The sequence below is a fragment of the Eschscholzia californica genome, unplaced genomic scaffold, assembly GCF_041429995.1.
Source record: "Eschscholzia californica isolate CP2 unplaced genomic scaffold, dmEscCali1.0.p SCAF_3, whole genome shotgun sequence".
Taxonomy (NCBI): domain Eukaryota; kingdom Viridiplantae; phylum Streptophyta; class Magnoliopsida; order Ranunculales; family Papaveraceae; genus Eschscholzia; species Eschscholzia californica.
The window spans coordinates 52,865,518-52,887,508 of record NW_028238420.1 but is presented as its reverse complement, the minus strand read 5'-3'; the positions used below and the strand labels follow the sequence as shown (position 1 = coordinate 52,887,508).

Genomic DNA, 21,991 nt, shown 5'->3' with positions numbered 1-21,991 from the left:
TACGAGACAATGAGAGTGAAGAGATGGAGAGAAAGGAGGGAGGGCCGGACCATGTTGTATTTCAGCGGCTGCCCGCTCGCCTCCCCTTCCCCTGCCCGGACACAGAAGACCAAATGAATGTTACTGCCATTTCTTCTCCTTTTGTTCCACTTCTTCCAGCCTTCCAATTCGCTAAGTCTGTTCGATCAGTGTTTGTGTCGTCTTCGTTACTTTACTATCTTCCCGGGTTTCAGAGTACCGTCCTGTACGGTGGTCTTATACCTTTCGCATACTAGGTGCGGGTTCTCAGGTGCTATCTCGATGTACTCGGCCCGGGAGATGGCTTCGTCATGCGGTTATTCAGATGTCGTCAATAGGTAGTTTTCCTCTTCCTTTTCGTATTTGATTTGGTTAGCTCATATGCGGGATTTTCTACTTATTACAGATCCAAGATCCAGAGGGCATTACTCCGGTTAATATTTTCGGTCGAGTTAAGAAGAGTGAAGGTGAATTGGAATTTCCATTTTTTCACAACTTCTTTGTTGTATCAGTATATGATTTTTACTCATCCTTGAGTTGAATCTTTATAAAAAAATATTTTTTAAAGAGCAAGTAATTTTAGCTCTCCAAATACTCTAAAAATCTCTTTGAATAGGAAAGGTTTGAGAGTTAGAGTTTGTTTGACATAAAACCTTTTTTTTTATGAGATACATAGAACCTTTGAAAGTATAAAAAACAGTCTACCCCTAGTTTTTGGATCCCAAAATAGTCAGCACTCCCCTTGTGTTTTTGTCTTTTAAATTGGGTTTATTCTCAACAAAAAAAATTGGGTTTATTAACAATTTGTAATTTTCGTCATTTTGTGCAAATTGTTAGTTAATTTATCTATTTTATTAATTTTCGTCATGTAATAAATTTGTCTGGCTTTAGGGCTTTAGACCCTATGTTCCCATGTCACATTAGAAGACAACTCACTGTTACAACCATCCCAATCAACAATAAGTGGTGCCCCCCATTAGACTCGTATTTGAAAATAAATGCTAATCCACCGTTCATCAAGATTAACATGTATATTGTTATAAGTTTCACTTGTCATAATCAGTTGCCTCATTTTATTATAGCAAAGACTTTTTCCTCTAAAACTAAAACTCGGACGAGTGAACAAAGTGAGGCAAAAGTTATTCTAGTGGGCATTCAATGGACAACAGACCACCGATACAATACCTATGACCTTTTTTTTTTTTGTTGAAGGCAATACCTATGACCTAAAGATGCAAAGATTAATCTTCAGTGGCAATCGCTCATTCACATCCAAAAGATAAGGGAACCCCGAAACGAACGAGAATGGAACCAGATTATCAAGAAATGCATACCAAGATGGTGTATGTTACATGGAAGTATGGAACTACACCAGAAGTCGCATTCCCAGGAGCAGAGGACTAACCTCAGAAGGGGAACCCCAAATAGTAGGTTTGCCATTCTATTCCTGAAAACCCCATTAAAGCAATGTATTGTGGTTTTCTCTGTGCATTCACATATGATTGTTAGGTTTACTCTCTTCTACCCTAATTTGCACTTACTATAGAGCTAAAATTCTCAAATTTCTACTAAATCAAACATATATAACATTATAAATATAACCTCAAATACATAAAAGAACAGAAAAAAGAAATGTGGAACAAGCATAACCCAAGAAGTAGAGAACTTTACTATTCACTTAATTTAGCAGAGAACAGGACTAGATAGATAGAGAGAGAGAGAGAGAGAGAGAGAGAGAGATCATAACCCATCAGTTCATGATGGTGGGTAGTTGATATCTACAGAAAATACTCCTATTGGTAGGTAATACTTTAAAATCTACAAACTGGAAACCCCTTTATGGATTTATCCCATTATAACACAGAGATGAAGATCAAAATCAGATTTTGCATATAGAAAAATCATAAACATTGATGATGATGATGATGATGATCAGAAGCTACCCATTTAGATGTGGTCCACGGCTAGCAGAAATAAAAATCTTCCAAAGTGGTTTCTTCTTCATCTTCCTTGGTGTTGATGATGAACTTGAAGAAGAAGAAGAAAAAGAAGATGATAATGGTAATACTCCATGAATTTGTTCTGTTTCTGACTTTTTAAGCATTTCCCACATCACATGTATATCTTGGTACTCACATGATCTCACATCGTGTCTCAGCTTCAATAATCCTGTTTTAATGGCAGAACAAAAATTCAAATTTGTTCAAAACCAAAGAAAAGCTAGGGTTTCGGCGTAATGTGTACTTACCCTGTTTACGAATTCCAAGACGTGTAGCGACAATAATCCAAACTCTTTTCATTGGAAGAACCATTTTATTCCACCACTCCATTTTGAGTTTTAAGAGATTGATTTCAACTCTTTCTCCTTTCTTCTACTTCTTCTAGGGTTAGAGAAGAAGAGAAATCAGAGAATTAGAAGAAAATTCCCTGTCTTTCCCTCTCTCTCTCTCTCTCTCTCTCTCTCTAATCTCTGCTTTCTAGATCTCTCCTCTACAACTAATCTACAGGAATATACCCTAAATCCCGGTTGACTCGATCATTATATTTAGGGCAGATTTCCCTTTCTTAAGGGCGAAATTTCTTTTCGCCCCATAAAGATGTACAACTCACTAAAATGACCCTCAAAAGATGACCAACTTCTACAATGACCCTCTAACCAATTTCTTAGTACATTTTCTCAAGACCTGTATTTTGCATTTGAAATTTGACATTTCTTTGGTTTTGCATTTGTACTTTATCATTATATTGAAGATATCTCCACCATAATCTCTTCATCTCTTATCACCATTATACATGGTTTTTTTTTTTAATCTCCATTAGCTTATTTCATCTCTGTCATATCATTTCATTTCCGTTCAATCCTACCACATCATTACACTCGACTCATGAATGTGATTTGAGGTAAACCCAAACCTGATTTTTAATTTTTTTTTTTTCCAGAAAATGGGAAATTTCGAGAAATTAATGAAAAATGGTAGTAGAGATAAAAAAATAAAGGTCTTTGCGAGGTCTTATACTGGTCTTTAAAAAGGTCTCGGTATAGCCTTATAGGGTTTTGCTTTGACCTTTATAAGTCCAAGTATTTGTATTATGACAGTTAAAGTGCTCTCTTTGATCATCATGTTGTAATTTGCTTTTGTATCCACATGATGTTATCAAAGTCATTGTAAGATGTTTAAATTTTACTCCGTCATTAATGAAACTAAAGTTTTCTTATAATAAAGAAATGAAGTTGATGGTGGAGAACAGGAGATGAAGATGGAAAATGATGATATAGTGTTTTCTCTCTCTTACCATGCAAAACTATAAATCACAAAACATTAGAAAAAGAAAAAAAGAAAAAGACAAATCTAAAATACATGTTTAGGGACCATTTTAGAAACTTATAATCTTTAGGGCCATTTGAGCAGTTGATAATCTTTAGAGTGTCAAAATGGAATTAACACTTTCCTTGAAGACCGTTAGTAAAAGACAATCTGGATTTTCATGGTTTATGAATAGACGCGTTATGCTCTTATTGATGGTGGTCACACCATGTCAGCTAATACGTCTTACGTGACTTACGTGTCATGTCCTAATCGTTTTTACTATTTTTGGATACTGTCCACTCTCTGTATATAACAGTACACGTGGCCATTTTGCAATTGTATTATAGTGATGGCGAATTTGCAATTGTATCATAGTGATGGGACCCACCAGGTATCCTTTAAAGTGATATGACGTAATAATGGTAGTATACATGTGAGTTGAAAATTTTAGGATATTTAATATAGTTAGGTTGGGTGGGGCTAATCATCAAAACACCAACGGGAAAAAAATTGAAAAAGATAGGTTGAAAGTAGGTTAGAGTTGGCCCTTCTTTTAGTCCCAAGACGCCCACAAACGATCTGAGTCTCGATGAAAACAGTTACCATCAAGATTTATTCTATTTAATTTTAACTATAAATAATTTAATAATTTATCGGGCTTCAGACCTCTTTGTTGTCAGGCGTTAAGCCTCTTTCGTTCTCGGTTTAAATTAAGAAGTTATCGTGCTTATTACATCTCCATGATGCATCAATGCTTTGTAACGGACTAACGCAGATTGTAGTCGAAATCTCAAAAAAAAAAAAAAAAAATTGATGTTTCCCTGTACGGTTTTGGTGTTTGGTATACAAGAGGCCATCGAGAATTGAATTTCCCCATCCCAATAGGAGTGTTAATCAACTCAGGAGGAATAGGCCAGTAATGCATCTACGGACTACATTTAAATCCCAAACTACATAATATTAATTGAAATACAACTACTTTAACATTTCCGCTAAAAAAAATTTAGGAAATTATTTCAACAGAGTCTAATAAATAAAAGAATCATAGATGAAATAAAGTCCCATCTTCCACTTAACTGGGTTTGCCTGAAGAAAATTAAGGCGAACAACTTTTTTTTCCTTTCTTTAGTTCTAATGTCACCTAACTCAGAACTGCCTTCGGTTATATTGGCAAATTGGGTGCCGATCAAGTAAGCTAAACCAGTGCAAAATACAGAAAATACACTTGACACTGGAGGTTGTAGACGGATAATAATCAATCATCGGAAATCTCACTTGTACCTGCTTTGGTTAAGCCTGCCATGTATGTTAGATATATGGTCCATAGGTAAGCGAAGGAATTGCTCACTAGAGGCTGTAAGAAATTAAAACATGGAATCAGCAACTTTAGATTATCAAGGAGAAGCAGCAACAATCAGAATGTTGGAAGACAAAGGAGCATATACTGAGTAGTTCCGATACTCAAGATAGGTAGTCACGTCGGACAAGAACTAGTATAATCAATATTGTTGCCTTTAGTTCTTGGTAGTTGGGGTTCATACTCGTCAATAATAAGGTCGATAATACAAAGTCTAGAGCATTATAACATATCTATCTCCTAGCAATTATTTCCCCAAACTGAGATACAGCCGAAAAAGAACGGAAAGATTGGCTTCTATTTGATGGGTATACTGGTAAGGATTGAGATTCCTCTTACGAACAGAATATGCAATGTTAATACTAAGAAGTCTTTGAATCAGATATACATGACTGAAGTCTAAGAATACCTGTAGATGAACAGGGACAAACTTGAATGTGATAAAATCACAAACTGGCCAGTACATAAGACCATTCGTCAGTGTGGGGATTAAGTCCCGCTTCAATCTAGCAGCAATTTCTGAACTGCTTTCACCTGGGGTAGGGAAACATAGGTACCAATTAGATACAGAATGGGAGTATTTTATGGCATTATATTGGCATGACACCTAGACAAGCCATTTAGTAAGCATGAATATAAATCTCAAGTCAAGTGTACAAGTAGATAAAGAGTTTGAAGAAAAAAAAAAACTCAAATAGTGTATTAGTTTTCACATTATAAAATACCAAGTTCCTCAAAGGGCTCATGACATTAATATACATGTCGAATCTGCGTCAGCAGCAGAAAGAGACCACACTCTTAACATATCCAGGATAACATAGAACACCAATTGGAAATATATACTTCACTCCCACCGAGCACCCCAGCAAACACGATACCGGCCTTTGACTTAATTATCTGGCCACTCTAAGATATTACTTTACATTTTACTTCCGGAGATGAGAGATCTCAAGAAACATAACAAGTCATTTAGAAGTGAAAATTGAAGTTACATGTGCAACATTTAATACACCAACTATTGGCTATAGCCAAAGTTTGGGTGTAAAACTTCTGAAGCTTAATTTGTTATCCTGCATATATAATTGACTTCTGACATTGAACTAGTATGTTTAGAACACTCAATTTGGTTTGAAAGATCAAATATTATTACTTTTGCTGGTACACGAAAGGAATCAGTGGATACATTTACATAATATGTTTACCTTGTAAGGCTGCATTGAGAGAGAAAAATACAGTAGCTATAGCAGGTCCATAGATTGTCTGTCCCATTAATATTTTCTTCAACGTAGTAACCATATCCCGCTTTGGTAGAATTCTCGAGACAAAATTAAACCAGAAATGTAGTGACGGTCCCATAATTAGGAATCCATAGGCAGCCATGCGCAAACTCCTCACTGAGTCAAAAGACTCTGATGCTGTTTGAGTGAGTTTCTGAAAACACAAAATTACCAGAATTCTTCAAACATAGACAGTCACAACAGAGATACACTTACGGCTTACCCTAGTTGAAGTAAAGAACTGTGAACTTTTCCTTAGGTAGTAGTGATTAGTACATACTTGAGAGTTTGTAATAAACAGCGCAAACATATAACCTTGACCCATTGATGTATTCAAATAAGAAAAATGAGAATTTCTGGTAGATTAAGGTTAAATCTGTTAATGCTAGAGAAACATATCCCTAAAAAGGCCTTTGAGCCCACTCACTTAGCTATCGTCGAATTGATATGTAATGATTTGGATTCATGCAGGATAATTATAAAGAAAACTCTACAAGGACGAAAAAGATCTCGTGTCTTAGGAATTATATGTTCATGAGTTGCTATACTCTCCACCAACTGGGCCAATCCCGCCAAATCTCTCCTATTCGACTTTTGATGGTAAGTAACTTACCAAGTACATGATTGAAAACTAAGGCACCAAGGTTCAAACTCAGAACAATTATGTGTGATCAATTTAATGAAATCCGAGGCAGAAGAATGTCTCGGTTGGCATCTTCTCCCGGGGAAGTTTGTTTTGTGAGGAGTACTTTCATAACAGAATATATAATATCTACGTCTTCTCCCCAATTGGTTTTGAATTGAATAGCCACAAACTTAACCCGACATTGGAGCTAGGTCTAAAGGTCACATGTACTCCGGTTAATAATAATTGGTTTTGAGTTGCATGGACACAAACTTAACAAAGAGAATTAACCTTCTATTCCTATCTTCCAGTAAGTACAATGACAGGAATTAACAATTGATATTTGTGATAATAGAATAACATTTCTTTATTCTACTCCATTGTATTTCACTCAATTAGGGCACATATCTTTTCCTTATACACCAAGAAGAAGAAAACAGGTACAATTATACTTCTTTTGCAACAAAAAAGTTGAACAAGTATTACTATTGCATCTACCATTAGATATATCAAACAGAAGAGCAAGATAGTAAATGAAAAAAAAATCTAGGGTTTCTTCATTTTCATATTGTCTTACCTGAGAAGACAAATCAGCAGCAGTATAAATAAGAGCAGAAGTAACGCTCTTGGTAAGAATCGGTCGAGACTCAATCAGACCTAAATACCACCCAATAAATCCATTCTTGGAACTAACAGTAGCCGACGATGATGATGATGATGAAAAAGAAGAAGTGAGTGAAGTATTAGAGTGAGAAAATCCTGAATCTTTAATCTTTTTGAAAATAATAAGAGGAGAACGATGATTATTATTACTATTATAAGGTCTAAATTGCTGATTTATAAAATTATAGCAATGAGATTTTGTTGAAACTCCATTTTCGATTACTAGAATCGAACGTCTTTCCAGTAATAAGTTAAGGTAGCGTTTACTGCTGTTCCTGAGAAAGCCGCCGCCGCTCATTTTTTGATTATTTTCTCTCTCTCTCTAGCTCTGCCTCTGCTCTGCGTGAGGGTTTCTCTACTTTCTAGAGAGAGAGAGTGAGAATGAGTAAAAAAAATTGTTGTTGGCGGGTTTTGTTGAGGGAGAAGTTTATATTGGCGCTTTGACTGGTCAAATATTGACACGTGTAGATTCTAAGCCATATGCAATTTGACACGTGACTATCCTTCACACCTAGATCAAAATACCCAAATAACTCCATGTTTATAACTAACATATGGGTTAGCCCCCTATCTTTGGTGAAATGGAAGTTTTAGAGCATTTTAAGTAGAATTTCGAAGTCAACTCTTATTACAAGTTTAAAGACTCCATGTTAAATCTAACTCGTTCAAAGTGAGAGTATTTTAAGACCTAAAGTTAAAATATTTGACATCTTCAACGATGTCTGGAAAACCAGACGAGCCAATGTTTGGTTTCGTGAAAATTTGAAACCATACGAGCCAAAGTAAAAAAATTCGGGAAAATTATAGCAATTTCGCCATCAAATAACTATCAAATTGAGACGGAATTAAAAAATTTAAACCACTAGAGTCTTAGAGCAAGTCGAAAGGAATTACCTAGAAGAAATTTTGTCGAATTCAAACCACATACCGCAAAGAATTGATCGTCAAAATAATTTGAAACTACCGTTAAAAACCGCTCAAACCCATTGCTCATTGTCACGTTGGTTTACACTTAAAATGGACTTGAGGCCTGTCTTTTGAATAGGCAGTGGGTGGGTCGGTTAGGTTTACAAGCTTTAGGTAAATAAAATAAAATGGCCACATTGTCATTGTAAATGCATGAATGTAATTGAGAGAGAGTAAACTCTTAACATATTTAGAGTTCTCTGTCTGGACATCAAATTGAGGTTTAATTATCTCATGCTAGTAAAGGAGAAAGAACTGGTGGTGGTGACCATGGGAATTGATGATTAGGTCATCTGCTTGATGATGATGAAGATGATAATGATGATGAGCATGACGCGTCCGAAAGGTCATTCTCTTTGTGTGATGGTGATCATGCATCATGGAGTGGTGGTTATTGCTTCTCATCATTCTCCTCCCACTCGATCGCGTGTTAGTTCTAGCAAGGAATCCCTGACATCATCTGCTTCAACCATTTCATTATCTCTCTTCTGCCATAACAAAAAAACCATTTGAACGAAGAATCACATATCTATACACAAATGTAATTACTTATTAAGTTATTATGGTATAAGCATCTATATATGTATTGGTACGACAAAATTACAATATAACAAAATTCTATGTTGTGGCCAAATTTTAGTTATTATTATTTTTCACAATTTTAAAACTTGTGTAGAAACAATCAAGACCACGAAAATAAAATTTGTTATAGAACTGTCGTTTAGTGTATTAGTACTATTACCTCTACTTTGAAGACGTTCAAAACTAGACCTCTGAAGGTGGTGACGCTTGCATTGGTTACTTCTAGCCCTAGAGAATTCATGGCCTCCATCAATCTCACAAACACCCCGGGTTTGTGCTCACAGAAAACCTTGAGGAAGAACTCGTTTCTATCTATTTGGCTCACTTCCACTTGCACCTACAAAAAGTTACCATTAGCTATGTAAACAAATTACAAACACAATAACAATGAAAGCTTAAGGGCATTCTATAAATGTAAACTCATCCGCTTGATATTCTACACGTTTCATAATAAAACACACCTTCTAATACCAGTCAGGGCACGAATGGGTTTTGATAACTCAAAGTGGAATACTTTTAAAGTGTTATATTAAGAATCAATTTCTAATTAGGTTATGAATTACCTCCATTTGTTGTGACTTATCATCGGCAGTTAGTACATGAGAAACATCATCAAGATTACTTTGCTTGGATGAGTGAGGGTGGTGGCAGTGGTGGACGGCATTCATCTTGGCATTACTAGTACTAGTAGATCCAAGATGATTAATGAGGGTTTCGTCCATAAGTTGATGATGATGTTGATGAAGATTTGGTATCTGATGATCAAATTGGAGAGACATGGTATTATTGTTGTTGTTGTTGTTGTTGTTGTTGTTATTGTTTCTTTGATCGTTATGATGTTCTTGCTCATTGTCAGCATTTGGAGAATCTTCGAGCTCATCTTGGAGTTCCTTCACTTGCCTCTGCAACTCCTTCACAAAGTCAATGGCATCTCCAAGAATGGCTGCTCTGTGCATCTATAAATATTATAAATCAATTAATCACGCATGACAATAGCAGAGTTCAATTTGTTGTTAAGAAAAAAGAGATGTAGAAGATAAGTTACATTACTAATATTGGGAACCAGAGCTCTGAGAGTATAAAGTCTTCCACTGAGCTTCTTCCTTCTCTTCCTCTCGGCATCAAGATTTTTCGACTGGTGAGTCCTTCCAGTTGATGATGATCTTGATCTCCCAGACCCTAATCCTACTTTCTCATGATTATCAATATCGTCGTCATCTTCAACCATCTGATCTGTACTACACCCGGAGACTGAGACTGAAACTGGGTCTGCTCCCCCTCCCCCACCAGCCGTCTCCGTCCCCCCAGTCTGTTTATAATAGTTGTTTCCTCCAGAAATTCCCCTGTCCCTGATCATGTCTTGCCCTATTACTGTGCTTGCATCCTGCAACTGGTTAGTGGTTGTCATGAAAGAATCACGTTCGCGCATGAGTTGCTGGTGCTGTGAGATAAGTTCATATTCCTCATTGTGACCCGCAATTTGGTCATGCTGGTGAGATTGTTCTGGTGGTTCTAGAAGTGCCTCTGGTGATCCACCACCAATAGTACCAAACAAATTCATGGGTGAAGAAGCAGTAGTACTACTAAGGCGAAATTTGTCGAAAGATAGATCCCAAGGCAAATTAAAATTAACTTCTGCCCCGATTGTGGAATCCGTTACCTGCCAAGTCTTTTGAAAATTATGATGATGAATGACGTCGGATGAATTACTAGTATGATTATTGTAGCTGTGTTGTTGATCTAGGTTCAATGGTGGTTGTTGATGATCATGATTAGTGTGGGTTAATGATGCATCAATATTGTTGTCCTCCACAGCTTGGAACCCTCCTCCATGATCAAGAGTCCGGAGATCTTGGTTCACTTGTCCAGGCTGGGCTTCTTGTCCAGACGAGATCAGGTTGCTGCACTGAGCCATAACAAACTCTACAATTGCTGGGTCTTCAGAAACCTAGAATTACAATCACATATTAGTACATGTAGTATTTGCTAATTTTTTTCGGCACGAAAAGATCATTGGTTCCTTCTGGTTAGAAAAATATTCAGTATATATTAGTAAGATCATACAGACAGTGTGGATGAGAAGTTATTGGGGAGTCAACAGAACTAGAATATATTAAGTTAATAAGAAAATTATATTTCATAACTATGAGAGAGAGAGAGAGAGTTGTATGATATTATTACGTGTTTGGCGACGAAAAACTCAATTAGCACTCCTGTTGCTGCAATTGGAATCAAAACCCTAGTCCCAATCGTTTCATCCTGAAAATCGAACTATTAACTAATACACACGACGGAGAACAAGTATGAGAGAGATGGATATAAGACCGGAATTTACTTACGGAGGAATTATCAAAAATCCATCTGGGTTGGTTTGACATGAAGCTCTCTGCATGTAACCTGGTTTCAGTAGTGTACAATTAGACATTACTAAAATGAGATTGAAATGATTTGTGTAGAGAGGTACGCTCAGACACTAATAGGTTGACGCAAAGAACTTTCTCGCAGCTCGCCTGGAAGTGTCCTTCGCAGATTCGTCCCTATGGAACCGAGTTTTATGGAAACAGAGGTATAGAAGGATTTTTTTTAGAACAGAGGGATTTTCGAAGGCCGAGTAGAGCCAAGAGAATCAATCATCTTAAAAACCAAATATAATATACTTGTGTTAGGCCCACTAGATAAGGAGTTAGTGAGTTTTACTTATCAAATGGTCATGCTTAACTAGAACGACTTCTTTTTGTGAGAAGATCGAATTTTAATCTTTCAAGGGGTCTCATTCACGCTCTTCTATTTTTTTCTTCACAAAACTCAGATTGAGTTTTAACGAGAACTAAGAATCTCAACACCAAGAATTGAACCCACTCTCCTCAATGGTAAGCAACACAAGATTGAAGATACCACTCACCCAAGTTGGGTTTCTTCACCCTTGCATTCTTTTCTAAGTTTGTCTTTTAAAACCCTTCCAGTAATATCTTGTCTATCAAAAAAACTCGAAAGTAAAGACTGTTACATACCCAGAGTCCAAGGACATGGAGAAAGGCATCTGGGAGAGAAGAAGGCAATGTTTAGTTGAGAGATGCTGAAACATCTCATCTCTGCAAGGTATTTGTAATCCATTTCGGTCATCTCCTGGAAAACCCACCAGTAGGTCTTCATCTCCCACTTGGGTAGCTCCACCACAACAACAACCCACCCACTCTAAATACCTGAAAACAAAATTAACCACCATATTTAACGTGTTTTATTCTTAAAAATAATCTTAATGAGGAAAAAGTAATAACCTTGGTTCATCTTCCTTCAATTTCCAGATAACGCAGTAATCCCAGCTTGTAAAACCCACATGAGGTCTCAGCTTCTCCATCAATGAAGGAAGATTTAATCCCCGCCATCTCATAGTTACACTAGTAATGAACTAATAATATTCCTTTTTTTATGTTGTCATGAGAATTTAAGAAAGAAAACACAGTATTTAATAAGACAAAGGGAAGTTAGAGAAATTGAATGTGAAACTGAAGTTAGGTTGAGCATCAAAAATGGTGTGAAGTGGACGATGATCATGTCTAATGAGATGAAGTAGGTGCACAACTAAAGTGTAGAATGAGTTACGTATAAACTTCTCAACAACTTTCTACCGAAAATTAATCTGTGTGGGGCAAATATAAATGAAATATTCTCTCATGTCTCAACTAATCTTAAAACAGAACGAGATGGGCAAACAAATGAGCAAAGCATTTACCATAATTTGAACAAAAACATGATAGCCTCAATGCTTGATGTTATGATGATAACAGTATATGTTTTTTTCTTGAAACATCAGGAGTCGAATGCTGCTCTCTGTATTGAAGGGACAGGTATGTCATCGCCCAACCGGAATGGGTTTCACGACCGTAGAGGTTGGTGTTGCATTACACCTTCTAATGGTTAGGTCGACGACAGTTTCGTAGTACGAGATAATTTGAGTATATGTAGACAGATAAAGATGATAGCTTGCTCAACCAAATCGCCCACGAACTAATGCTCAGGTAATCTAAGAAGAAACTCAATGGGGAATAAGATGTTTTAACTTTTAATACAAAGTTTCGAAACAAAATATGATAGATTTCACAAACAACATTACAGATTCATTGGAATGGACAACAAGACTCCATCTAATAGAGATATCTATGCTAGCTAGTTTATTTGGAAATGAAGAAAAATAACACAATGAAGTAAACCCCTTAACTGAATCCCTCACTCTTCCCCCCTCTCTCTCTCTCTCTCTCTCTCTATCTCTCTTAATTAGTAACTGGTGTTCTTGTTCAAGAACGGATGGATGATGATGAGTCTGGGATTTCTGAAGATTCTTCATCAATGTCGTTTAGTAGCTTACCATCATTTGGTACTAAGCAAGGGATCCCATCAACAATCTGAAAAAAAGAAACCCTAAATTTTTTAAATCAAGAGATTCTAAAAATTGATCTTGATGATTCATCTAATGTGAATTTAAGTAGATAATAATAATACTAACAGGATATGAAACGCCAAGAGCTTCACTGACAAGAGAATGAGAATTAGATTCTTCTTCTCCTTGTTTCTTCGTCGTCATCAAAGTTAAGGGTTTTTTAGAAAGTGGACAAACTAGAATCTCCGATAGAGTTTTGGTTAATCTCCGATCACTTTCTATGACTACTTTCCTTATTACTTTCTCCATTTTAATTTCCTTTGGATTTCTTCTTCTTCTCTCAATCACCCACCGGCCACCACGGCACTTCTCTCTCTTCCTCGATTAATTGAGTTTTTGACAGACTTCTAAGGACCAAATGAACAAAGTGGTCAAAAAATGAGAGACAAATGAGAATTCCACTAAATAGAGGATCTAAAAGAAAATTCTCTCCTATAGGCTATACACAAGCAGCGCCCACATTATTGCTATCAGTGCCCATACAGAAGCGGGTATGGGGTATCAGCGCCCATACAGAAGCGGGTGTGGGCGCGTATAGCAGGAAGCGGGCGCCAATAGAACTCTCCAAAGTCTAAAACCCTTTTTTCGCTGCTTCATTTGAAGAAGGCAGCTAGTTTATCCATCAGCCCTTGTCTGCATCCTTTTCCCAAATCAAAGCATACCTTCCTGCTCTTGTAAGTTCTCTCTCTCTCCCTAAACAATATGATTCTCCTTTTTGGTCTTCTTTGGGTTGGCTTAGTTTGGGTTTATGAGATTATATGTTTAGACAAGTACAATATCTCTCTTCCTTTCCTTTTCTTTAAAGTTATGTATTTGTTAGCTTTGTTCCTTGAATTACATCTCAATATCAAACATAAGTATAGGCATCAGAATACAGTCTTGAATCAGTTTGAATATAACTTTTTCATTTAATTATTAGCTAATAAAAAAAAATGCCCTAGATGTTCTTTGGGTAGTATTTGTGAAGACACAGATAAATAAATTAGCTTCTCTGTCCACCCAAGACCCAAACTTTACTTTTCTAATTTCGATGCTGCTTTGAAACTGAGAAGAATGTCTCTGAGGTTCTTAGATGCTATAAGGGCTCTCTCGCTTCCGAATCTCATGTGGGTAGTGACTGCAGTGCATTCTACAAATCTCGCGATTTTTAGTAGAGTGAGAACATATTGGAAAAAAGATTAGTTAATGATAATAAACCTAGTGCTTTATTGTTAGCTTGTAATAAAGCCATGTTATTAAAGTCTCTGGCTACTCTTGATTAACATCCTAGTACTTGTCGCAAACTCGCAAATCTCAACTTGACCAACTCCACTAGCACACACCGTTGTAATTTATCGAACTGATTTAATTCTTGACTAGTGGCACACTTAGATAACTAGATGGCCTAATAAATCCTCAACTAGGTATTCTTGAACTTTCTTTCAAGTTTCAGCAATGTTCTTCTATTATGATTGTTGATTTGTTGGGCATATTAGATAGTAAATGGGAGAAGGAAGAAGAAGATGAGCTTAATTAAACAAAAAAATGCATGGGATTGATATTTGAAGCTTTTTGTCTTGCTTTATTGTTCGTTGATTAGGGTTGTAATTCTATAAACAGTACAATAAAACAGTCGGGGAAAAGAGTATCTCGACAAGGTTACTCTATAAAGAATGAGTAACGAAGCACAAAAAAATCAACTATGAGTAGAAAACTGAATTGATTGAATAAGAAGTGCACAAGTTATGGAAAGAAAAGGGCGCTTATGTATTTAGCTCGAGCCTATACGATACGGTAGGAGCTCGAGCTTATACGATAAGGTATGAGCTCGAGCTTACACGATACGGTATGAGCTCGTGGTCGTTGTTTAAAGGAAGATCAAGCCACGTCCAAAACGTTTCAACTTGCTTGATGCAAGAGGAAATTCAAATCAATAGAAAATAAGTCAGAAACACATTTATTTACAAAATTGTCATACACCTTAGCTGCTAGTATTTTCTACACTTAAATTAAAAAGTTTACAAAGCTATTATTTTTGGGATAAATGAAATTGTTGCAGAACAAAAGACTTTTAGAAAAAGAAATGGTCAGTCGAATTTGACCTAGTTATGTTAGAGGGTAGCCTAGTTATGTTAGAGGCCCAAGTAACCCAAATAGCCAAAGTGCCTAAAGGCCCAAATAGCCCAAATAACCAAAAGCCCAATTGCTTCGCATGTGTGTGAGCGCGTGTGGGAGCCTTCTCTACTCTAGTAAGTGCTTTACAATGAGTTGTCAAACAACTTATTATAAAGCATCTCTAGTTTCACTAGTTGGAAGATGTGAGGTAATTGTCTAGAGAAATAAAGCTTTGAATGTCATCTTTTCTCTACAAGTGGACCCCACCCATGTGCTAGCTAGAAGACAAGATAGTCTTTGACTAGTAGTAAGTAGGTGAGACTCGCTCTCAATTAATTTCAAGATGATAATGAGTCCAACCAAAAAGTGAATCCAAATGGGCCCAGCCACCCGAGCACCCGAGCGAAGCTGCTCTTCGTGGCAAAAGAGTCTTTTCACTTTAAGCTCCCGAGCACCCGAGCATTCGGGATCACGGGTCGCGACCCAAGTGCCCAACGGCCCAAGTAGCCCATTTGAATTCACTTCTTGGTTGGGTCCATTATAATCTTGAAATTAATTGAGAGTGAGCCTCACCCACTTATTACTAGTCAAGACTATCTTGTCTTCTAGGTAGCACATGGGTGGGGTCCACTTCTAGAGAGAAGATGACATTCAAAGCTTTATTTCTCTAGACAACTATCTTACATCTTCCAACTAGTGAAACTAGAGAGGCTTTATAATAAGTTGCTTGACAACTCATTGTAAAGCACTTGGTGGAATAAAGAAGACTCCCACACGCGCGCACACACATGCGAGGCACTTTGGCTACTTGGGCCTTAGGGTCGTGGCTCGTGAGCCTGTCTGCGTGGGAGCTTAAAGTGAAAAGACTCTTTTGCCACGAAGAGCAGTTTCGCTTTGACTCAAACTCGGATTGTGACTAAGTCGGTGGAATTAACCTAATCAGTGTTTGAGTTTATCTCTAACTGATTTCGTAGTGTTAATCGAATTAGTTTATGAGTTTATCTCCAACTCTCCTTACTTCTTTACCATGTTTCCCTAGTCGGTTAGGTTTTTCTCGAAGGCTATAGATACTGGCCAAAATCAAGAGAGAAAAACACACAACGCAACTTCGGCTATCTTCCTCTCTTTGTCTGCTTAAGCTTCGATTTCTACAAACTCCATTACTATCTCCGTCAGTGCAGACGGAGGCAGTAAGCTGTGGTCAATCCTTGGGGAGTGAATGGAAATAGTAATTTGCACCATGGTTACTCCGAAATCACTTTCAAGGCGTGACCTCCATACCACGACACAACGAAGAAAGTTATTATATGTTCGTCAATTCCATTGATCTACCATATATTTCCAACAGTCATTTATTTTCAAATTCTCTATTTTTTCTAGCAGAAACACCCCTCTTCATCTCAATCTTCATTCTACACTATCACGGTTGCCCCCTACCACCACTCTCTCAACGGGAAGAACCTTGACGAAATGGTAAGGCCCTAAAACTCTTCGTCAACACAATCCTTTGTGTGGGATGAAGGGTTTCAGGTTCTTCTCCTGTGTCAGGGATCTTCTCAGCAATGGAAAAGATCCCCATGAAAGATGATTGTTGCCGGCCGGGAGTTTTTTTAGGTACGGGAGATAAGAAAATGAGAATAAGTAAAGGATTGAGGAAGACGAACATGAAGCAGATGGTGGTGGTCGGTGATTGTGGTCAACGTTTGAAGTTTATAGTTGTGACGGGTTGTGATTGTGGTAGTAATGATGAAGAAGATTGAGATGAAAGACAGAGGGACCAAAATGAAATAATTTTGTATCTTTAGATTCTTAAAATAGGTTTCCCACTAACATAACTACATCAAATTAAATTGACCTATTTTTTCTAAAAGCCTTTCGTCCCTACAACAATTTCCGCCATCCCAAAAGTAATTGCCTTAATGAAATTTTATTTAAAGAGACCATGTATGAAAAATTAATGGCTAAGGTGTATGGCAGTTTTGTCAATAGATGGGTTTAAATGGCTTATTTCCCATTGATTTAAATTGCCCCTTACATTAAGGAGAATGCAAGCTGGAACATTTTGACGTTAATCTTCTCGAGATCAACAACCACGAGCTCGAGCTCAATGAATTATCTCTCAATAACATATCTAAAGAAAAATAGTCTTCCCTTTCCTATTGACCCAATATCCAAGCAATCATGTAATTGTTGACTTTTGGCCAGTTTGGTCACTGGGTTATTTTATGATGGGTTTGGATGTTTTGGAATTGTTCTTTGTATAGGAAATCCTTACTTTATCGTTTTTTCTTATTTGAAAGTTGTTTGGTTAGGAAGGTAACTTCTTCCCATCACAGATTATAAGGAGTATCTCAAGGGTGCTCTCTAATTTTTGAATAGGAGAGTTACTTGTGCATTAAACAATCTCATAGCAATACCGAACTAAGCCTGTAACTTTTAAATAGTATATGTGTGCAGTTTGCGTATGTATAAAATAACAAAGATGATACAAGGTAAGAGACTACAATTTCCAAGTTTCTAAGAAAATGTAAACTCTTATTATACTGGGTTGAGCCAGGTACCTGAACTGGAACTACCGAAGCTTAAATGAGTTATGTTTGCAAAATGCAGATTTTGATGTTTGAGGTCTTAAGTGCCTTCATTTTTTTCTTTTGTTTGTTTTCTGTAGTTCCTTAGCCAAACCATATGGGAGATCAGAATGGTGAAGGCACGTTTCCTACATCATCCAAGGTTAAAGCTACATTCTGCCTAGGATCAGAGAAGTATTATGTGAACGGGAGCGCAAGTGATTTGCTCTCTGAGCAGCTAGTTTCGATGAAAAGTGAGAGCATGATGATCCTGAAGGACTTCATCACGAAACACAACATTCCGACAGATGTACCAGATGAAGCTGTGGAAGAAGGCTCTTCTGAAGATGATGGTGAAGTTCTTGATCAGAATCTTTCTGGAAGTAGCAAGAAAAGGAAGTGACAACTTATATTTCATGCTTACTTTTCTTTTCTTGAAACAGCAAGATTCGAACCTGCTTTTTCCACTGTCAAGACAAACAAGATTCAAACCCTATTTTATTGCATGTGGTGGAGAAAGTTATTGAATTGGAGATTTGATTTGGTAGTTAAAAACAAGGATATTGTTGTATCATCTAAATTGGGATATCTTTCTTTTTCTTTTTGTGGAAAAATTAGTAGGATCTGATTCTGTTCACTTCTTTGAGTTTCTTACTACAACATCCTCTTTTTTCCTTGGTTGCTGCTGCCAACTGAGGATTGTGTAGAGAGACATGACAGGAGAATTGTTTGAAATAAACTCTAACCATCTTACGTGGCTTTGATTACATCGTGTAAATACAAAATCAACATACATCACAATGATTGAGAGATTGCCCTCGTCTAACTGACAATTAGTGGAGGTTGTGAATAATTATTCGTGGAGGTTGTGAATAATTAATGAGTCTGTTGGACTGAAGTTGGTGATCAAATACCATATCTTCTTATCTCTTGTGTATTTTTTGGGGAAGGTTCTTATCTCTTGTTTTATTCTTCTGGACACGGTCTATTCTTTTGAGTGGACATTGTTGTGGCAGTATTTATGTGATTTGAGATTGTTCTTCCGAAAATCAATATTAAATTGGTGGTTAGCTTGCCTGTAATCCGATTTTCTCTTTCGGCAAATTTCAAGCTCAACAAATCGATTACTTTTAGTTACAAAAAAGTACTTCAACGATTTCAATGGGCTTCTAAACTACAAAACTAGTAAGGTGCATGAAAATTTGTGAAACTTCAACAAAATTTGAGGTGCACATTCACTTTGATTTTGTGTCAGGACAGAGCCCTTACTTCGCTTATCCATTCCAAAGAAAGCCATGATTTTGTGCCAATCAAATCAAAAGAACAACAACATGCGAAATTTGGTTGGCTACTTCAGATTCGGTGAAATATAGCAACCTAGTCACTATCACTCCGCTATTTTCGTAAATCAAAATTTTACGGAGTAATTATTAAAGAAGATAAACACGATAACCCTTGATCTAAAAAAGGAAAATCCAAGTGCATGTTTGGAGACAGAGGTTGGAATTTTGAGCTTGATAACTTTCCAAACTGGCACCTTCTCTGTGTCGATTGAATTTATTTCGTAACGTAACGGAAAAAACGGTATATCTTGAAGGAGATAACTTCCGTTATAGCGGAACCTAATCTTAAAACATTGGATTCCAAATAGGAAAAAAAATGTTAAATCACCAACAGGTCTCTGGCCCGTCTGGCAATCCGATTAGACCGCCACTACTAGTGGGGAGGAACCCCACTTATCTCATCACCAATAGAATTCTGCCGCGTGTATATTTCATTTAACTACTATTTTTAATATCTTTGGATTCTTTTTAGGGTTTTTTGTCCTCCTTCGAAAATGTTGCGAAATTTTGGCGGGCAAAATCATGAAATTTTTTCAAAAACAAAACAAAACCCTAGACCCAGACTCTCAGGCCCCATTTCTCTCCCTCTCTTTCTCTCTCTCTACACTTACAAGGCGATAATTCCGAAGTTGTTTTTGGATTTGGATTCGGGTTCGATTTCATTTTGATTTCTGATCGCATCTTGGATCAGATCTAATCAACACAAGTGAATCATCTCGTTCACTTAGAAAGGTGAAACATTTCTCTTTGCTATTTTACTTCCTGGATCTTGTTTGATATTTCAATGGCGTCTCTCATTCTCTCTCTATTAGGGTTTTATTTCGAACTGTTCGTTTGATTGGAGGCTCTGTGTGGATCCGATCTATTATCATGTCTATATTTGATGATTTCTACTATAATCTATTGTGCCTAATTATAATCTCATAATGAATACCTTTTGTTTTTAGGGTTTTGCTTTCTATTTAGTCTAAATTAATGTCATTGCAAATTTGAGATTTAAAAGCCCTAAATTTTGTTTGTAGAAGTTGAAAAAAATTGTATGCCCTAAAATCAGAATGGGAAAAGCATTACCAAAAGATAAGGTTTCCTCATCTAGACAAAAGAGACGATTAAGGGGGGCGGTAGACGCAAAGAAAGATTATGTAAAGCCAGGAGCTTTAGCTCAACTACGTTATAGCAGAGCCAGTTCTACCAAATCTTGTACCGATTTGGGCAAGAAAAGGATTGTTGTGTTGGATTCTTCGACTAAGAAGAACAGAAGAGATTCAGCTCTTCAGACTGATGTCGTCATTCAAACTCCTCCGATGTTGTCCCCCGAGCGGATTAATTTTAGTCCAATAGCAGGACCAGTGGATATGATTCTGAAACAGAACAAATTACCAAGAACACCCAAGACACCTCGGGCGGGAGATTATGAATCAGAATCAAGGCTTGAATCTCTTCCAATGGACTTACTGGTATAAAGTTTTCTCTGTTTCTTTCTTACTGATATGATTCTAGAAAAAATCTTGTATTTCATGTTAGTAGTTGATTCACATCTTTTAGGTCTATTTGGCTAAATCCTCATCACAGGATATTGTTTATTTTGGTCAGAGATTTTGGGTTTTGATGGTTATTAACTATTCTTGTTTTTATGTATTTGGAGGTTAAACTGCTTTGCCACTTGCATCATGACCAACTCAGACCTGTTTTTCATGTTTCTCAGAAGATCAGAAAGGCGGTATGTCTCTTCCCTTACCCACATTTATTTTTATTGAATTTCATTTTCTTCTGAGGTTGAAGAAATAGGTGTTGATTCTTTAATAATGTTTATTAGGTCATAATGGCGAGGCAGTTCCATTTTAATTATACAACCCCAGATCGTGTTCGACAGGAGATGCTAAGAACAAAAACACCTCTTCCAAATGAACATTGGCCTTTTGTTAGGTAATCATGGATTTATGACTCTTCATATTTTTAATTGCTTAATCAACATTTTTTTTTGTTTTGCTTAATCAACATTATGTTATTAGTTACGAGCTTCTGTTTGTTGGTTTCATTTGTAGGAAGGGAGAAGGAAAGGGTATATTCCTTTCAAGCCCCCACACACCCAAAGCCCCTAGACACGGGCCTCGGCCCCCTTCTCGTTACAAAAAGGATTACGAGGTCCGACAAATCACTGCAGCCCTCTTCCAAGAATCAGCATTTCCTCCAAGATGCATTGTTCCACCTAGCTTACCCAAGTCCGTATGCAAGTCTTTTGCTTCTAATCGGGCTTTGTTCGGTGAAGATGAGTTATGCCAGGCTGTCGCTCAAAATAAGCTTCGCTAAGTACTCATTTTAATTATTTGCTTATTATGCTATTGTTTTATATGTATATAGTTGACTTACTCCTCTCTCTCTATCAGAGTGGTAAAAAGGCAGTTTTGTTGTTTGCTATGGTTCTAGTAGTAGTATTTTGTTTAATTCTGCAGTGGTATAAAAAGTTCTAGTAGTAGTTTGTTGCTTGCTGGATTTCTATATATATATATATATATATATATATATATATATATATATCAGTTATGAAGTGGTTGTGGTTCATTGTAAAGTTTTAATGGTATTTACATTGTCCAGTGTCTTCAATCGTGGAAGGTAATAATATTAGCTCTCTACTTTCTATCTGGAGCCAGTATTGTAGATTATTTTGCAGATGAAACAACTCACATTTGATTATCTTCTCCATTTTGTGGGTTACCATTTGTCAGTTCTCTCTCTTTATCGACATGGCTTTG

At 36.8% G+C, this 21,991-nt stretch overlaps 3 protein-coding genes and 1 long non-coding RNA gene across 5 annotated transcripts; 2 read left to right on the top strand and 2 right to left on the bottom strand.

Annotated features, from left to right (window-relative positions):
- Positions 1-4,263: 4,263 nt before the first annotated feature.
- LOC147551769 (protein SYM1-like) lies at positions 4,264-7,654 on the bottom strand. The gene is made up of 4 exons (XM_086670712.1): positions 7,163-7,654; positions 5,886-6,114; positions 5,093-5,217; positions 4,264-4,680 (listed from the first exon to the last, which is right to left on the bottom strand). The coding sequence occupies exons 1-4, from the start codon at positions 7,544-7,546 to the stop codon at positions 4,582-4,584; spliced, it is 837 nt and encodes a 278-aa protein (XP_086526838.1). The 5' UTR covers positions 7,547-7,654; the 3' UTR covers positions 4,264-4,581.
- A 531-nt stretch (positions 7,655-8,185) lies between these two features.
- LOC147551768 (transcription factor ABORTED MICROSPORES-like) lies at positions 8,186-13,199 on the bottom strand. The gene is made up of 8 exons (XM_086670711.1): positions 12,075-13,199; positions 11,808-11,999; positions 11,136-11,193; positions 10,978-11,055; positions 9,842-10,744; positions 9,360-9,752; positions 8,957-9,133; positions 8,186-8,702 (listed from the first exon to the last, which is right to left on the bottom strand). The coding sequence occupies exons 1-8, from the start codon at positions 12,185-12,187 to the stop codon at positions 8,619-8,621; spliced, it is 1,998 nt and encodes a 665-aa protein (XP_086526837.1). The 5' UTR covers positions 12,188-13,199; the 3' UTR covers positions 8,186-8,618.
- LOC147551767 (uncharacterized) lies at positions 12,488-18,532 on the top strand. Its single transcript, XR_015238138.1, has 2 exons — positions 12,488-13,908; positions 17,997-18,532. It is a non-coding gene; the product is annotated as an uncharacterized LOC147551767 (long non-coding RNA).
- Positions 18,533-19,708: 1,176 nt separating this feature from the next.
- FBS4 (F-box family protein) lies at positions 19,709-21,880 on the top strand. Of its 2 annotated transcripts, none has more exons than XM_086670709.1 (5): positions 19,709-19,970; positions 20,261-20,695; positions 20,884-20,958; positions 21,055-21,164; positions 21,284-21,880. In XM_086670709.1, the coding sequence occupies exons 2-5, from the start codon at positions 20,294-20,296 to the stop codon at positions 21,546-21,548; spliced, it is 852 nt and encodes a 283-aa protein (XP_086526835.1). In that variant the 5' UTR covers positions 19,709-19,970; positions 20,261-20,293; the 3' UTR covers positions 21,549-21,880. The 2 variants fall into 2 exon arrangements, with proteins under 2 accessions (XP_086526835.1, XP_086526836.1); XM_086670710.1 differs by having other exon boundaries at positions 19,735-19,970; positions 20,264-20,695.
- The last annotated feature ends 111 nt before the right edge of the window (positions 21,881-21,991 follow it).

Bases quoted from the DNA above. Each gene is read 5' to 3' on its own strand.
- LOC147551769 (XM_086670712.1), bottom strand. From the start codon at position 7,546: ATGAGCGGCGGCGGCTTTCTCAGGAACAGCAGTAAACGCTACCTTAAC. The intron at 6,115-7,162 runs GTAAGACAATAT...TTGTGTTTTCAG, and splicing joins CTGCTGATTTGTCTTCTCAG to AAACTCACTCAAACAGCATC. The intron at 5,218-5,885 runs GTAAACATATTA...TCCCTACCCCAG, and splicing joins TCTCAATGCAGCCTTACAAG to GTGAAAGCAGTTCAGAAATT.
- LOC147551768 (XM_086670711.1), bottom strand. From the start codon at position 12,187: ATGAGATGGCGGGGATTAAATCTTCCTTCATTGATGGAGAAGCTGAGA. The intron at 9,753-9,841 runs GTAACTTATCTT...TAATATTTATAG, and splicing joins TGGTTCCCAATATTAGTAAT to ATGCACAGAGCAGCCATTCT. The intron at 9,134-9,359 runs GTAATTCATAAC...AACTTTTTGTAG, and splicing joins ATAAGTCACAACAAATGGAG to GTGCAAGTGGAAGTGAGCCA.
- FBS4 (XM_086670709.1), top strand. From the start codon at position 20,294: ATGGGAAAAGCATTACCAAAAGATAAGGTTTCCTCATCTAGACAAAAG. The intron at 20,959-21,054 runs GTATGTCTCTTC...AATGTTTATTAG, and splicing joins CTCAGAAGATCAGAAAGGCG to GTCATAATGGCGAGGCAGTT. The intron at 21,165-21,283 runs GTAATCATGGAT...TTTCATTTGTAG, and splicing joins GAACATTGGCCTTTTGTTAG to GAAGGGAGAAGGAAAGGGTA.